Source organism: Atta cephalotes (assembly GCF_000143395.1).
Source record: "Atta cephalotes unplaced genomic scaffold scaffold00023, whole genome shotgun sequence".
In the NCBI taxonomy this organism is placed as follows: Eukaryota; Metazoa; Arthropoda; class Insecta; order Hymenoptera; family Formicidae; genus Atta; species Atta cephalotes.
Window position 1 is genome coordinate 2,075,224 of NW_012130087.1, and position 19,485 is coordinate 2,094,708.

Genomic DNA, 19,485 nt, shown 5'->3' on the forward strand with positions numbered 1-19,485 from the left:
GTCGATACGGGTACGGGGGTCCGGTACGGAACCGTACGACACCCTACCGCCACCAACGTAACTAACGGTAACGTTACTTTGTTACTTGTATTATACTCTTCTTCTCTCTCTCTCTCTCTCTCTCTCTCTCTCTCTCTCTCTCCCTCTCTTTCTCCTTCTCTCTCTCTCTCTCCTAAAACAGATATATGTTACTTGTTACAAATTCCAAAGTTTACAAATAATTTTCAGTTTACTTTTAGGGCCCGATTTCATAATATATGGTTATCTAAAGATTAAAGGTAATCAAGAAATTCATGAATGAATTTCATTGATGAATTTCTGTCATCATTGATGATTTGTTGGTAACCTTTAATCTTTAGGTAACCTTGTATTATGAAAATGGACTTAACTTTAAAATCAAATTTTAAAATAAAATAAAACTTCAAACTACATTTTTAAATAAAATTGTTGCAATAAATCTAAATTGGAGATTCAGAGAGAGAGAGAGAGAGAGAGAGATTAAATTGAAAAAAAGTAAAGTTTTATTATCTATTTGCATATTTAGAGTTTAATTCGTAATAATCTTTTAAATTATTTTCAAATATTTTAAAATATTTGTCATCTTTCTATAAAATATTCTATAAAAAAAGTTCACTTTAAATTGATCGAAGAATTCAAATGTTGTGATATGTTAGTCGATCTCTTTTATTTATATATTTATGTGTGTATTAGGAAATCTTTTTTCTAGTTGAATTTTTAATAACTTTGAAGGATCATTTAATCTATATTACATAAGCATAATATTTTATACAAATGGAGATGTATCTATTAAAAATTATACGAATATAAATGGCACAAAGGAGAGATCGTTCGGTAAATTAACAGCAAGCTTGTGAGATTGGGTGACCTCACGACCGTTTAAAGCTAATTCACAGCGTGTCACATATATGTCACGTGTCACGACTCGCGAGTCACGACTTGTGTTACATGGTGAACAGCATGTCGTAATTCCTGGAAAAAAATTAACATTTGTCATTGATTTACGTCTCTCTTACAAATTTTAATTTGTTAAAATAATATTCTTAACGGTGAAAATGTTAAATCTCTTTATAATTACACACACACACGTTAATATATAGTATTTTGTATTAAAAGAAATTAAAAGAAAGTTAATAAAAAAAAGTACAATAAAATTTTTTTTGTTCTTTTAACACATTTAAAGATCACTTGAAAAGTACATAGTTATAATTAAAATTTCTATTTTCTTGCTCTTATTTTAACACTCGTGATTGTTTCTCTTTCTTTTTTTTTTATTTGCATTAAATTCAGTTTTCCTTTGTGCTCGTCATCTACTTCCTGAGGCAGGTCGCAAAGGCTGGAATTTTTCATGAGCCGACCCGTCGTTCGCGTAGTAATTGCAGAACGAGACGGGTTGCACTTATCCACTCCCTCCATCCGGTTTTTCATTTGGCTCCTTTTAACGTCGACCTTAAAATAAACTTTGCAGCCCTGCGTGCCATCTTTCCGCGTCGCATTTTTCTTGTCTCTGTCGCCGAAACGTCGGAAACGCTCAGCGACAGATGAGTTTGGTGCCATAACTTGCCAATAAAATATTCACGACAACGAATCACGATCAAATGGCAAAAGAATTAAGCAAATATTTTCACGATTTTCTCGATTGAATCGTGAATCATGCCAATTATATTGCAATTCTTAGAATATAATCAATTCTTAGAACGTAAACTATGAAATTATGTAATATATAATTCGAAAATCTTATATTACACGTACTATTGTAATCTGTATATAAATGCGGTCAGAAAAAATGTTAGACAGTTGACAAGATAGAGATCATCATATCTCTAGTAGCACTTTACTCAAAAATGGGTCTCCAATCAAATCATATCTATATGATAATATTGTCGACCCTTTCTATTTTATCACTCGTAAGCTTCTGTAATATTTCTTCAAGAAGAAATCTTCTTTTAGGTCGCGTAAACCCGAGACTGATGTCGCTATCGACGATGACTATACGAGCGTGTGAAGTAACGAAATGGCGAGGATGAGCAGCTTTTGCTCCCCGAGCGTCGGTATCGAGTCGATCCCTCGCAGGAAGAACGTGATAACCCGAGAAGGAAGGAAGCATAAGCGCGGGCTGCCAGATGCACTGAGGATCCTTCGGCAGGAAGCAGAAATCGGCGGGCAGAAAGAGGCGTCATTATAAGATCAACGTGCAACAACGAAACATTAAAGACGATGGACGAGATACGCGGCTCATCATCAGGTCGCCGTCTCTCGCAAATTCTCGATCCGATCACGCGGCTCGCCAGCGATTTCGGCTCCAACTCGGCGCCGTGCAGTCCACGATTAGGTGCTCGCGTGCAAGATCCTAGCAGCGGACCTGCCGCTGCCGGTCAGTCGGGCCCAATCGGTGCCGCAGGTCCAGCCACCGCCGGTGTTTCGTCGTCGTCTCGAGCGGGTCCAAGTGGCGCCGGGACTGGCAGCTCCAATTCCGGACCCGATAGCCCGCGATTGTGGCCAAGACAATTTCGACAAGCCCCAACGCCGCCACCACGGCCTAGGCACGCCGGCGCCGCCGCCACCACCGCCATCAGCACCGCCAGTACCTCCACTAGTGTCTCCACGAATGTCAATAACAACAATAACAACAATAATGCGGGTAGCGGCGTCGACAGCGGCGCGCCGCTATCGGTAATACATACGAGAGACTCGCCCTACGTCAACGTGTCGAATCTGTTCTTCCACAAGGACAAGAGCTTCGCCGAGAATGCCAGAAGTGCCGGCTACATCGAACTCCGTGAAAAGCCCAAGTGTAGTCCGTACGACTTCACTTCCGAGTCGAGCGGCCACGTGGAGTATGCGGATAAAAGAACGTTCGTTACTCCAGTTCAATCCGATCTGGCCTACGATGTCGGAAAGGAACCAGGTAGTCCTCTCTGTCGAGGAAGGTCGAATTACGACCCGGGACCTTCCAGCGGTAGAAGCCACTTCGACAGGGCGTTCTCATTTTCCGGCAGGCAACCGTCTGAACTACCGGCATCACGGATATATGAGGCGGGCAGATTGTTTGTTGATCCGAGAGCTACTGGTGGCAACGTCGACCTGAAGAGGGAAAAGCTGGATGTCAGGCCCACTTACAGCACGTCCAAGAGCTTCGATGGGTATACGACAGTGGAGGAACTCAATTGGCAGGAGAGATGTTTGGAGTTACAGCTAGAGTTGCACAGGAGTAGGAGTCAAGCGACTAGGGTGAGAGACATGCTTCGAGAAAAGGTAAGTTTATACTCATTTTTTTTCATATGAATTAACTTTTTAGCTGCCTGTAAAACAGCTTTTTTGAAATTATTGATAATGCCCGTTTTTATTAATGTAGATTTATTGGATCTCGATTTAATTTATTTTTTATCTTTCTCTAGTTTTAAAAATTAGAAAAATGAATTAAATCAAGATTAATCTATATGATAGAAATGATTTTAAGTATGCAATTATCATATATTTAACATTTTGGAGTTTAGCTAGAAAATTGTAATATAAAAATATTGAGATATCATAATAGAGTTTTAAATAATATATGATTATATCAAATGTGTCAAAAGCTACTTATTTATTTAAAATATTACTTAATATTACTAAAATATTACTAAAATATTTACGTATTTATTTGAAGTTTATATACGGTAGCTAAAAAGTTAATTGTTATTCTACTGTTTCTAATCAGTGTTAATAAAATTACATTTAAAAGTAAAGCAATGATTATGATGATAAATTCAAGAAGACGCGATAAAAAGTACATTGTTATAATAACGTACTTTTAAACAAAATTAAACAAGATAATCTTGTTTAATTGCGGCGTATGTGTTAGCCAAGGATTGTTAGTCAACAGTTAACAGTTAACGAATCTGTCATCCGGAATTTTTCCGATATACGCAAAATACTTTAAACAAATTACGCAGGGCCCAAGTACGTAGCATGAAGCGAAATATATATCTCAAAGTCTCCATTAGTATGCACGACCACGCGCGCCGATTTAATGCCATCACCTTAGATAAGGCACATCACGTTGTTCGGCGTCAGCTTGTTCCTTGTCTTTTCAAAATGTACCGCATCAATCATTTAGCGAAACAAGCACTCGCGGACGACAGTTAGTACCGCTGTTGTTTTTGAAAAAATACATTCCGCTCCACGTTCTGTGCATGTTGTTCCGCGCATCGGACAATGGCAAGCGTGGGAATTAACGCAGATGCGTTCGGAGAATTCTTTGCATTTTATGCTTGAGAAATTGTGTAAGATTTCCATTAATGCACGATATTTAGGGCAGAGACAAAGAAACAAAAATTCAGAGAAATCACACATTATTTCGGAGTTGGAGAAGGCTCCCTTTGCGATTCGATTTGATTTCCAAATATTTCTCTACATGAAAAATACAGTTTTGCTACAGATCTAAAAATAATTTTGGTCAACTGTTGAACTATTAAAATAATTATGTAAGACGCTCATGCTGTGGTTACTAAGAATGTCAAATTTTTTGCAGCATGCTCATTATGTTTGAATTTTCTGCATAATTGTTTTGATTTGTAACAAAATTATTTAAAAAAAAAATATTTTTAGATCTCCATCTAGCTAAATTTTTAGATATTTCAGCAAAATTGTTCTTTACGTATACGTACAGGTTTATTCATCCATTCATTAGAGACGCGGCTTAACGCAAACAAACTGCCTCGCCAAAGAGACGATGGGACACACGTCGGACCGCGACAACGGAATGGACGTGTATGGAGCACACGTTGACGAGGATTCAACGTCAAGCCGGAAATTATACGTCCGCCTCGGCGGACACGCCATAATATCGCTGACGGGTTTTTTTTTTTACGAACTTTTCCACAATACGTATCACCCATTCCTGCACATTTACTCATCGCGTTACAATGGTCGTTTTTATTTCTCACCGGCAGCAAACAGGATCGAGAGCTAAACGACGAATCGGCAAACCGTATCGCGGATCCGTATCCGTATCGCAATGCGCGGATGATCCAGATGATATTATCTTTTTCTGCATACTTTTTATAGTTACCGCACAGGGCAGATTTCGAACAAAAGCTTACAGTTTTGTATTATTTCTGAAGCTCCGCAGCGTGATGTATTGACAAAAGGGATATCCTACAAAAGTTTTTCGTATTTGTGACTAAATAGTTCATATCATAAAATAATTATAATATATTAGGAGTTTTATTTTTGTAGTTATTTCTGCTTTGAAATAATATAATTATTTCATATTTAATTTATAAATAAATAAGAATAAAAGAAATCATTTTATAGTTACTTTGACACTGTATATTTCTTTTGATATAAAACTATAAATTATATTATTAATATTATAGCAGTAATAACTAAAAATGGAATTCCTTACTATAATATTTTACCATGCAATTATAGTCAAATATAAAAAACTTTTCTTTCAAAATGCAATTGGATTTATTCTTTTTTATTCCGCATTACTTTCATTTTTATACAATATTTACCTGAAAATAATTTAATGTATAAAATTTATGAAATTACTCTGGAAAAAAATATTTAAATTGAATAATAATTCGAATGACATACATCAGAATTCTAACTGTAATATTTTCTTAAGAACGAAGTCAAATTAGCCTCTATTTATTTTTTACATTGCATGGCTAGCATGTTCAATTTCGCTGTGTTTCCTCTTGTGGTATAACCTTTCGCTGAAAGCGGATGCTGTTTATATTATCGAAGCGGGAAGCCGCGTGCCCTGAGCGCGTACAAAATTCAAGACGAAATCCTTGATGTATCTTGGGGCTATCTTTCGCACGGAAGGGATCTCAAACGGATTTATGACTCAAGGCAAGGTTTTCCTACCCTTGTGTGCGATAATCTCATTTTGAATAGTAAACATTTTTGCAATGCAAAGAGGATTTCAAATACGATTATTTGTGAATCGATATAAAATGTCGATATAAAAATCGATGTTTTTACGTAAATATTTAAAAATAGAGGAAGACTCCGGTTGTGTGAGTAAAAATTTAAGACTTAAATAAAGCTTAGATTCTAAACTTAAATCTTCAATAAAATTTCAAATTTGAAGATAAATTCTGTAGATATATAATATCAGAAATTAAGAAAAATTAAGAAAAATGATTCTTTTCTCGATGCTTTTCTTTTTCTTTCGGAAACATCGATTAAAATTCACCTTCTAAAATTCTATCATTGATTCAATAAAAATGGAGCATATTAAACAATGTTTGCGTAAAGTCATTAAAATTATACGTGCTCGAGTTTGTTTAATAGACGAGCTTATCATCTTCATTGTTCGCAACAACACATCACTTATCACTCATCATTTTCCGATGTGCACGTGGTTTAACGCGATATGCATGAGGGCACATGTACTATGTATATAACAAGTTGAATAGCGAAAGGAGAATGTGTAGAATCAATTGTGGATTATAAATAACAGCCGCACTGAACTGACCGTGACGTCTCATTATCTAGGCAAACGTACAATACGGTACGCCAACGGGGAAGGGATATTGTTCGAGCGTGCACATTACTCTATTCAATTCCATTTTCGAGCGACGTGTACTAACGGCCATTAAATGTTTCTGTACAGTATGTCCCAGATTTAGCGATTCATTCTTCACCTATGAACTCTTCAATCAACTTTCAATCAATCTTCCTTCGAAACGAAGATATCGAGAAGATTTATTATTTCATAAATTTCCGGTTTTTAACATTAATTTGACATTAACATTATTATTAATCTCAATTATAAATTTAATAAAGAGAAATTTTGGCTAAATTTGTTTTCATTTTTGAAATTAATTTTTTTTTTAGGATTTTTCTAACAGTTGCAAGCTAAAACAATTGAGGTCTCGATATTTTTTTTTGCAAAAATCGATTCATTTGTTCAAGAATATTTAGTAAAAGATGGCCTGGTATATCTGGGACATCCTGTATTATTCTGTATGTAGTTCATATTAATATTGATTCCTCGAGCATGTGGCGTTAATGGAAGTCCTCACGTTAATAGACACACGAGTCTTCAAATGCCGATACGGATTTCAAAGAATGTCTATCAACGTCACAATCTTCAAAACAGTCTTTCATCCTTATTCGCATATACTTATTCGCATATAAAAATTTAATTATTTTACCGAGCAAAAACATATTTATTTTAATCTCTGAGAGAGAAAAGCTTCGCACATATTACAGTAAAGTAACGGTATTAGTAGTTATGTTATATGTAGAATAAATCCTGAAAAATCTGCGTGCTCTCGTAACCTTTTTTTAAACAAAACACGTTGTATTGGAAAAAAAAATCTTCCGTTTTATACGGAATCTTGTAAATTAAAATACGTGCGATATTGAGAGAGAGAGATACGCTTCTCGAATATTTCTATAAATGTGACAATAAAACATCAATGAAATTAAAATATGGCGGAAGAATTGTTTCATAATAATTTCATTACTTTCTCTGGTAATGGAACGTTTAATATTGGCAATCGGTTTGCTATTAAACCGATTAAAAATTTATATTACACACCATCAATTATCATTTTCCTTTCTCTCTAACCATACGTTTAGTGATAGCTTCGCGTTGATGAGTTTTCGCGCTCTAACTTTTTCCCATAAAACCTTCCACCGATTTTTCGTCTTAAAATTTACGCATTACGTACAGTAAATATAAAAAGTATTCGTACAGAAAAAAACTTTATTTTAAAAAAATAAATATTCAGCTAGAAATGAATCATCGAATTGATGTCAAATCGATATCGATACAATAATTTCAATACTAATTTGTCGTCGATTCGATGTTTAATTAACAATCATTTCTTGTTGATTAATAATTTATTCATGAAATAAACTGTATGTTTTTCTTTAAATTTTTATATACCAAAAAGATTTGTATTAATTATAGAAAATATATCATCTGAAAAATAAGCGAAAGTTAAAAATTGTATTGTTTGGATGCTCAAAAAGTATTCGTACAGTCGAAAAATTTAGCTTCTAAAATCAAGAATACATGCGAAATTCGTTTGTTTATGTTAGAACAGAATGTATTCATTATATAAAATTACTAATAAATGTTTATTTTCAACAAATAAGATCTTTTTTATAAAAAATTTCTTTGTACGAATACTTTTTGCACTCACTGTATATATGATCGAGAAAAAAAAAGCTTTCTTTTGACATGTGTCTTGATCGTGATCGAGCACTTTTATAGACATATGTGTCTCTCGTGATAGAGCACTTTTTCCTCTCTTCCTATTCTGGTTTTTATAAATTTTCTTCTCCTTTTATACGAATGTCTCTTTTGGGACACACTATCATTTTTTTTTCTAATTCTCTATCAGTTTCCGCTACACCCAGCACATACACTGCTTTCAAAAATTGACGGAAAAGTTTGTAGCGCAGAGAAAAATGCACGATAGAGACAAGACAAATAAAGATGGATAGGTGACTCGTCTCTCCATCGATACGCACACGCTCGAATCTCTCGGGACCTATACGAGTCAGACACTGGTTAGCATTGCCGTGTGCGTGAAATATCCACCATTATCTTGATTTGTTTGCGCCTGCCTTGAGTGCGTACGCTATATTTCGGATGGTTAATTTGTTGATCGATTGTGCTTGCAGTCTTTAATTTTTCATCCTAATGGATCGCTATCGCAAGTCCACACACGTGTCACTACTGTTGTTGCCGCAGTATCGACGTGGTACTAAATCAATAGCTTGAATCTGTAATTCGCGGCAATACATCTTTCGAAGTTTGACATATTTCGACGATTTCGGTTATCAAAATCGAATAGAAATATTCTATGAATATATTTATTATCAATTAAAATACTATATTCACTTTGAAGGCGTTATATTGAATAATGAACATATATTCGATATAATATCTGTATATTCAGGGGATTCAGGGCAAACAGGTGGTTTTAGATTGAGTAAAAAGCTTGTTCGGTTTTTTAGAATAGAATAAAATACAATTTTTTGAAACACAAAATAAATTTTAATCAATTATATGATTTTAGCTTTATGAATCTGTTTTTTTTTTTTTTAATTTATGATGATTTTTAACGGAATATATAAGCAATCAAAGTCAGAAATGCTCTTTTATCATTTGCGAGCAATTTAGTAATAAAAAAATAATCATAAGATTATTTTTTTTGTTATGAATTTTCAGAGGAAACTGTAAGCTTTTACGTTAGAGAGTCGTACGTTAGATTTTTGCAAATTTTTTTTGGACACGTGACAAATTCACAAAATGAAAAGAAAAATTCATATAAGTTTTCTATATGTAAGTAAAAATTACCAAACTCACATAAACTCAGAAAATATAGTAACCCTTTGAAAGTAAAAATTTTAAGTTTTAAAATCCTTATTTTAATTTAAATTTCATGTATTTTTAACAAAAATATTGTATGTACAATATTTGACATAAAATATTTGACGTAAAATACGAAATTACATTTTATTCAATTTAATTAGTTTTTTGCACTGGTGAATATATTCATAATGAATATTTTTATTCGACAATTCCATTTCGAACACAAAAAAAAACGAAATCATAACATGTTTATCATCGTAAAGATGAATGTCTTTTATCTTTAGGATTCGGTATAAAGTTCAATACAGATTTAAAATCACTGCACAATCCGGAAAATCAGTCTCAATCAGTTCGTTGCTACATCTGATTCTCGATTCCAGAATAAATCCAATCAACTAATTCTATAGAATTCTATAGAAAATAAGACATTTATAGAGATTCAATTGGAAGTTTATATATGATGATATTCTTCTCTGATTTTCGTTTGTCGACCTGTAAAAATCCGTGTTGAAATTTTTTTTATAATTTTGTTAAGTACATCTCGTATTATTAAAAAATTAATTTAATTAATTAATTAATTTTGTTATAGTTTTATATAAATTTAATGTATTTCTAAATCTATTAAAAGATAATTGAAGACTTTACGATATCCTTTATAGTTTAATAGATATTCTGTAATGTAATAGAGATACACAGTGAGTACAAATGTTACATGTACGTTTCTCCAAGTCTGTATGTACGTTTGATAAAATAGGTAGACAGAGCAAGACAGGGAATTACAATCTGCAAAGTTCTCGTAGTAACGGACGTTATGTCGGATAGTACAGTGCCAAGAGCCGCGGACATTGCGCCCAATTAGTAGTTAAGCTTACGCGAAACTTCGACGAAATTCAAGTTTGGGGAATTGGCGCCGAGGATTAGGATACTATACTTTACTTTAACGCAGTGGCGGCGAACCTTTCTGTGGTTTTATGAAACCATTTATAACTCAAGTTTTATCAAAAATTATTTTTATTCGAGCTTCGATAAAAGAAGAGAGTCTCGCGTGCTTGGACATGAATATTATGAGTTTGCTAACATTCTCTAGATTTTATCTATATTTGCTTTTCTGCTGAAAAGCTTAGCTGAGTCTTGAGACACAACACAGTGATTCAATTGAGAAATTCAGGTGAAGTTTGCTCGAGATACAGATATTTTATTTTTCACAGTGCATTAATCGATCCTTCAGAGATTATATTTTTGTTTGCGTTTACTATTTTTTAATTTTATAATATTTTGGTATTAAAGGTTATTTGAGAAGAGAAATTACTTTACATGAAAAACTTACTTGAAAAGCAAAATAAATTCTTAAAGTAATTAAAAATTGTATATTCATATTGTATGATGTTTTTATATTTTTTTGTGTATCCGTTATCTCGAAAGATAATGTTAAATGATAATTTTCTTACATTTTATATTGATTTAATAAAGTAATTAACGAGCCCGTATTGCCCGTAGCAATGCGGACTTATATTTAAAATTACTTTTCTTTTATTACTTTCTTAAATTCATGTATAAAATTTAATATTTATTTGAGAAATACAGTTTATCTCTGTTTTAATAAAAAAAATAATTATGAAAATTACTTTACTATTTTTTATATAATTTTGTTACATCTTGAGGACAATTGTGCATGATTCATATAGTAGTTAAAATTTGTTATTAATAATATATATGTTTATCAGTTTATATATATATAATACAAATAATATATATATAAATTTAATAATTTTAAGCAAATATAATAATAGCAAATTTTTATATAACAAAATTTCAGCTGTTATCAATTAAATTAAAATAAGTTTTGTTAATTAGGATTTATCGGTATTTTCATTTCAAAATACTCTTTCGATCGAATGGAATCAATTCTTATTTTAGATAACACATTAACGAATCCACAAAATAAAATATAAAATATGTGATAACACATTGTTTGTCGAAATTACTATAAAATACGAAAAACAAAACATTCACACAGCGTGCAATTATTTAATATTTAAAAATAATATTAAATACTTCTTTTGAAAAGAATCCAACACATGGCCAACGGCCATGATTTTTGGTTTGGTGTACGTTATTTTGATATACCCGCATTATGACCGTTTGTTTTGGTATACGTTATGGCACTCGCGTACGCAATATTGACTATGTTTACACCCCTTTATCGGGTTTAATAATATCCGTAGTTATGTAAAATTAGTTAATCATAGCAATTTCTCTGAAGGATCGAATAACTGTGATTTGCCAGTTTCTAATTACGGACGATGTTATTAAATCCGATAAGGGTTCGTGTAAATGTAATCATTATCATTGCAAGGTGAGACTTTAATGACAGGTAACGACGCGTTATATTGCTCTGTGTTACCTATTGAAATGTGATTATTTTTTATGAACAATTAGCTCGCCTAACGTGCGTTTCATTAACTTTCGCAATTGACGTCTTAATTTATTGACAACTTTTATTGAAGCAAGTAGTTTATTTCGCAAAGTTTATTCATTTCACGTGCAGCAGTAACAGAGAATGGGAATTATAAAATATTCTTTTATTGCGATTCGTACGGGCGATAATTACCTATTGAAATGCGATTATTTTCTACGAACAATTAGTCTGGGTACGATTGATTAACTTCCGCGATTGACGACTGTTAAGTATTAATTTATCGACAACTTTGATCAAAGCAAATATTTTTCGCAATTTCCTTATTTCGGAATCCTTATTACAGAAAGTGATAAAAGATGAGAATTCTAAAATATTGTCTTATTATAATAATCAATGATATCTTTAATAATAATTTTTAGATTTTAATATATTTTGTATCAAGCAATTAAATTTTTTGCTAAAAATAAATTTTTTAACTATAATTTGTTTATCATTTGTAGATCAAGAACACGGATTAATATACGAGTATTAATAATTAAAATTCTGCGAATATCCCATAATTCAAATTATGGAAGACCACATGTATTGATCGTTTATTAATGATATATGTGTTTCATTAAATTTACATTTTCGATATGTATTACCTATTACACATATGCAGTACCGAATATTGATTGTATCTCGTTGGAGGATGACAATTGTCGTTAATTCGAATTTTAATATCACAAATTTATTGTATTAATTGAGTGAATCGTATAGCTTCTATTATTATTAATATTTTTTCGCATTTTCAATCGTACTTCAATGGAATTCCGTCGCTACATAATAAAGTGTATATTATATCGTAATTAATATCATTGGATGTCGTACAAAATATCATGAGATTTATTCTATTCTATTCTGATAATTACATATTTATGATGAATAAATAAATTAAATTACTTGTAAAACATGGTAGGAAAAAATTATTAATTTAGCCGTTTATTTTTTCTTTTCAAATAATTTTAAATAAAATTTCAAGTTTGCGTTTAGTCTCTCTGTATGTTCCCAAAATTAAATGTATAAGCACCTGTAAAAATAGGTAATCTTACAGTCCATTTTTTGCGAGTGAGTATATTATACAAACTAGTATGAGAAGGCAATAATTAGAAATTCTTACAATATGCATTTCACAAAATATATAAATTATAATTAAAAAATCGAGCAAAAATATTTTGCTAGTTGCATCTATTTATTTATTTAAAAAATTAATGATTATTAATTGTATTATTTTTTTAAATAAATAAGGCAGTTTATTTAAATTTTTATCGCAGTATATTTAAATTTTTAAATTTTTATAGTTTATCCATTTTTATTTATTGATAATTTTATGGGTCAATTTTCAAGAAAATTATTATTTGCTATTGCAATCGGCTGAGTATGCTCTCTATAAAGTCGATCTTTAATCAAATGATTATTGAACCATCTGTGTTTCATATGATAAGAAACTTTTTTCTGAATATCTTATCTAATGTAATGTATTATATGAGCTTCTTGATGCAAGATTCATAATGAAATACAAGCCTTAGTACATTAGCCTTAGCGGATCAAACTGATGATTCAATTACGCGACAGCGCAGTCACACTTGCTGAGAGCTCTGTTTTATAATTGGCCATGAATTTTAATTAATGTAGTTAGCTATGTAAGGTCAAATGGGCTAATTGAGGCTAAACGAGATAATGCGATGATTTTTTAATGATGAAGTTAATGCTTGTTATAAAAGTTTCAAAAAAATAAATTTAGAATAATTATGCAAAGAATTATTTGATAATAAAAATCATTAATTTTATGACTGAAATATCATTATAGTGAAGAAGCCCAAGAAGTCTTGATTACTTCGTTTAGCTATTTGATTTAGCTAAACTTTATCGCATTTGTTTATGTGTTTGATATTGTATTATGCATAAATAACATGATAATGAGAATTTGGATGATATGGATGACAATCAGTTTTCGACATTCAAATTCATTATTGTTTATTCAAATTTATTACTGTTTATTCATTGCTTAATGACAAATTTATTACGTAAATAAAAGAATAAATTACGTAATAAAAGTTGGATATACGAAAAAGAGATAAAATGTTCGTAAATGTTAACTTTTCGTCAAATATATTATAAAATAATATATTTCTGAAAAGTTTCTTGTCTGATATCATCTAACATTATTTAAAAGACTTAATTACATTGTATATATTGCATATATTTGAAAAAATTATGTTTTATTACATATTTTACAGGAAGCATAAAAAAAACGCAAGAATGTAATAATTTAATTAATCTTTAATTAAAATCTTTATTTGTAAAAATATTTTAATGAACATTCTTAGAATGCAATGAAGAGAAGACGATATTTCTCTCCGTCTATCTCTATTTCATTCTACTGTATTGCGAGAGCGGCGCCACGACGCCGAGCATTCTGTCTGGCTACGAGAAAACTTCGGCGCCGCAAAGGAATTGCGTCCGAAAAATAGTAAGCCATCGGTTAAACGTAGCTTCCTTGACTTTTTCACATTGGATTGCGGCCCGCTACGTTATCGTTTACGGGAGTGGGAAGAGAACAGACGAGGTGTTGGAAAAACTGTTCAACCTGAACCACGAGTAGCAAACTTTTCGATATCTTTTAAGATATTTCTTCGAATGAGATTGTCCAACAACGAAAAATAAAAAAGATCAAAGCATGTTATATGTACTATGGACGAAACAAATTTTACAAATGTTGCACAAAAAGAAACAAGAACAATGCCTGGAATTATAATGTTTATTTAAAAACTGCAGCCGCGCGTCATCTAGCAATACGTTATAGTTATATTATTGTATAATAATTAGATTACGGTTCACATAACTCGTATTTATTGAGAGATTTGATATATATCCGTATTTTAATTGTTGAATAATGTTATTTAGGGTGATAATTACGATATTGTATGACAGAGATACTTCAAAACTATATACTTGTGAACTATTGAGGTCAACGCAAGTAATTCTTTTCGAAAATATGAAAATGATTTATGACAGCAAATATCATAATATAACTATAACATTGCATAGTTTATTGCTTTAAGTTTTGCATAAGGAAACATAAAAATTAAAAATTCTACATTATTCCACTATAATTACAAATTAATGAGCACATTTATCCAATGTTTCTATATATTTGCAAATATATTAATTTATATAATTTTTCTAATATATGGAATATTTTATTTTTGCTATATTTTTTTTCTAATAGTGTATTATTTTGCGGTAATTTCGCGTTTTGATCTATCCGTTCTATTCGTCATAGTTTCTTCATCGCTCTATGTTGTGGAATTCGGTGAATTCACCAATGTCGAGATACGCCGGGTACATTTCAGCGAGAATTGATTAAACCCGGTTTAACCCTTCGTTTGAGCCCCCATGTGCCTCGTAATCGTAAATTGGGGCGGTTCTCGTACTTGTAGCGCTATATCACTCGCCTGAAAAGCGCAGTCTCTTTCCAGGCGCGACCTTCTTTAACTTTTAGACCCATGCGAACCGATTTACATTTGCATTCGTTTGATTTTAAATTACATTACTTACTTTTCCGACTGCAACTTGAACACTTACGTAACCAGAGCACGTTAAATTTATCTCGTGTGTGGGATGTATATAATTTTCTTCAATATATTAAAAGTAGAATCTTCTAAAAATTCCAAAATTGAATTCAATATCGCGATATTACGTCTAATTTTGTCTTTTGCGATACCTCGGTTTACTGCATCACGGAATGGTTTTCGAAGTACAGGGTTGCGTGAATCTCAAAGAAATTGTCTCGCCAGGTAGGCAGCGAGAGAAGAAGCATTTTCGCAGTGGTGTATATATAAGGGAAAGGTACAATGGAGGGATCGAGGCACTAAGGGGTTGTTCTACCTGACGTACGATAAAGCTCGTGCGTAACGGGCTGAGACCGTGTTCTCCGAATGGACTCTTTTTAACTTGGGACCACTAGACAGACGAACACGTTAATATCATTTGCCCGCCATGTCGTTGCTTTTATTTCGACCGTGGCGTCTACTTTGTGCTTGGGTAATAAGTAATTTCGAATTTTAATCACGTTGGAATTTTGTGCTACGTTCTGCTTGCCCACCGGGGAATGCAGCATTAATGGAAAACCTCTTAAATCTATCGCGTTATGTGTGTTTTAAGCAAATCAAATAAATTATACTTTGTTAATAAAGTCTGAAATTATATGCATGTTTTTCGTAAAAATAAACTTATATATATTGTTTATATATCTTCTATTTTGAGTAAAAATTAATTTGTCATACCTCTCATTTTTTTCAATAGAAATTTAAAATGTCTATTAAGTCAAAGCTGGATCTTCATTGCTTTAAATATTTTCACTTCATTGCTTTAATTATTTATATAATTCTACTAATGCCTCGGTACTCTAATGGCTTAGGACGCTCGTACGGAATACAAGAGATCCAGATTCAAGTCCTGACCAAGATATAATATTTTTCGCAATAAATTTATTAACAGTTTTTCAACATATTAACATCTTCATAATATTAGGTGTAGTAAAAAGAAATCTATTATTTTTCCATTCAATTTCATGCAAAAATAATGAATTTCTTTTTACTACACCTAATATGATGTTTGATTGTAGCATCAAATTATTAAATGTCAATTTAATTCGATTACTAGAATAGTTTTAATTGCGTTTATAGCCGGAAAAAATAATTCGGCGCGCAGTTCGAAAAGACTACAATATGGTATACATGCAAATACATACAGGGTGAATATGAACTAGCTTTTTAATCCTATGAGAAAATAATTGCACGCGTTATAATTCAATTAGATATGAAGTCGATTTTCTCATAGGGTAAAAAATTGGTTCAACGATTCTAATTCACCCTGTATATAGTATATATTAGTAATTCAAGTTTGAATTATTTAAAGCAATGAAGATCCAGCTTCGACCGTAAGGTATTTTAAATTTCTAGTATTGATTGTGTTCTCACATAAAATAAAGATTTTAGGTCTAAAATAAAGATTTTTAATATTGCTCTTATTTTTTCTCGAATGGAAGAGACAGTTGTGATAAAATAAATAATACCGTAAAGAATTGACGAAAATTTTTAATATTTATTGATTCCTTTTTTAATAACTTTTTATATTAAGATGTATATTTGTTTTTCCATTTTATAAAAAGAAGTTTTAATAAGATTCTTCAGTTATATTGCTTAAGTTTAGCAACTTATTACCATGTTAAATCGATAATATCGTACACGAGCATTCTTTTGAAGGATGGCGTTACTGGCATTAGTCTGCCAATAATGTTAAGTTTTATTAAACAGATGATTATGTCGTTTTTTAAATTTTAAATTCTTCCATCTACTTACTAGAAACTATTATTCACTTTGCTTTTGTTCATTTTTAACTCACGATAATGAAACAGTTTTAAATTAGAGATAAAAAACGAGACTCGTCAGCTGCAAAGGTTAAATAATTCATGCGTTGTTCCAATTTTCATATACAATCCATCAGCGTGGCAGAAAGAATGAAAGGGACGGTTGAATTTTCATCCTTGTTTGTCATGCGCAATCGTTTTGCAAACCTGCCGCTGACGCTGGACGCTGGGGAAAAAAAGGAATTGAGACTTTTCGACAGTCGACACAAGCCGCGGAAATGAAAGGACAGGCTCCGGTGATTAAAAGCCCTTGGGCGGCAATTGATTTTTTTCTCGCATCCATTACACTCACACCTAGACGCAATGGACAACAGTTTGTCTACAGAGTGTACGAATATCGATGAGGCAATGCCTCTGCGCAAATTTATTATCTCTTCTGTTTATTTAAAATTATACATCTCGTTTGTTCATTCAATATTAATTTTGGTTGATTGACAAATAATGCGACATAACATTTTCAAAGTCGAAATGTGCAATCTTGTCCAAAAAGTACATTCGGCACGCATTTAATTTAAATTTTCAGTATTCAATTTTGTTAGTATTTAATAGTTCGGCCATTTTTTTTAATCTTTGCACGGAAAAAAACCGATTTTGCTGCGCGAAAGAGCAATTTTGCTGAAAAATCTAAAAATTGGCTAGATACAGATCCGAAAATAATTTTGCTGAATCATCAAAATATATTGCAGAAATCTTAAACATGATGAGCAATGCTATAATATGTTTTTGATTTCAATCGATTTTGTCCTTGGAAAGGCCCTAATTGTTTTGTTGGTTCAGCAATTATTTTTCAGGTCTGTATAATCTAGCTAAATTTTTAGATTCTTCAGAAAAATTGTTCTTTTAATATGAAGCATCTAAAAATTTAGCTAGATACAGATCTGAAAATAATTTTGATGACCCATCAATTACATATAATTACATAGGAATCTTAAAGCATGGAAAACAATGCTGCAAAAAGTTTTGACATTCTAATAACCAATTGGAGTGTCCTATATAATTATTTTGACGATTCAACAAAATTATTTTTAAATTTATATTTAATTAAATTTTTAGATTTTTCAGTAAACTCTTTCTTCCTATGTGGTTCTGGTGGTAATAATTTTGATAATATATGTTCGTGGAAAGTATTTCTGGGAATACAATTTTGCGTTTACTATACTTTCATTCTTTTTTTTTTAATTCAGTACAAGGACTATTCCGATTGGCATATCCGTCGAACCGCACTATCAAGTTAAAGTTCACGTCCAGCCGATCCATTTATCCTTGAGAGAAAATAAAGAAGAAAAAAGCTCGTATTTATTGGCTTGCGTCGCGACAGTTACATATTGCAACGCGTACGTAAGCCGAACCTTGCGTGTAAAGCTTCGTTGATCATGAAATGCGTTTCATTGCTACTTCTCAGGTCATTCTGCACGTCATTGCGTGCTTGAAAACTTGGAATAAAATGGATAGTTGTTAAGTCGACGTAGAAACTTTATTACATTCGTGAAACCGAGATTGTAATAAATGTTTCAGTAATTTTTATTAATTAAAATAATTATTAAATTTAATTCGCTATTTTCTTGCTATTTTCTTAACTATTATTGGAGAAACAACCTTCTTTTTGAGAATATAACTCTACATGGCACTTTCTTTTACGGCCATTTTCCGATACAATTTGCATTGCAGTCATATATGTTCCTTCGATATTTTGTTTTAGTAAAGAGACGAAAGAATACGCACGTAAGAGAATATACTTTGTTGGATTTGCAAGTCCAGGAGCTTGTTCTATTGTATCTTCCATGAAGCATACATCTCCCGTAGTTCGTCTCGACTTCCTTATCCATCTTCCTCTCTCTCTTCTACTCTTTTTTGTCTACCTCCCTTTGCGTTTACATATCGTCTGTCGACGCCGTCGAGTACGACAAAGTAGAATTTCAACACATGGCACTTTCGCCCTCGCGTACGCGATAAGAGCACCTTTCTCTTCTCTTTTCTGTGAATGAAACTACGGAAAAGAGAGGAAGTTTATTCGCATTATGCAATCGTCAGACCTGAATAATACTTCAACGTGTGAAATATATGCTGAAAATGTTGAAGTAGTTGAAATATTATATAATATTCTTTGTTATATAATTAGTAAAAATTGAAAATATAAATTGTAAGTAAATATAATATACGCCAGTAATAAATTCGAGCGGCAAACAAGAGATATTTAATTAATTTACTAACGAAGATGTGTCTTTGAAATTATAACATATATAA

The 19,485-nt window shown here is 31.9% G+C and overlaps 1 protein-coding gene across 1 annotated transcript in view; it reads left to right on the top strand.

Moving 5' to 3' along the window:
* Window positions 1-2,235: 2,235 nt before the first annotated feature.
* Window positions 2,236-19,485, top strand: part of LOC105619877 (uncharacterized protein CG43867) — a 72,400-nt gene continuing 55,150 nt past the window's right edge. The window contains exon 1 of the mRNA XM_012201395.1: window positions 2,236-3,273. Coding sequence (XP_012056785.1) covers window positions 2,236-3,273 — 1,038 coding nt within the window. The remainder of the gene's footprint in view (window positions 3,274-19,485) is intronic.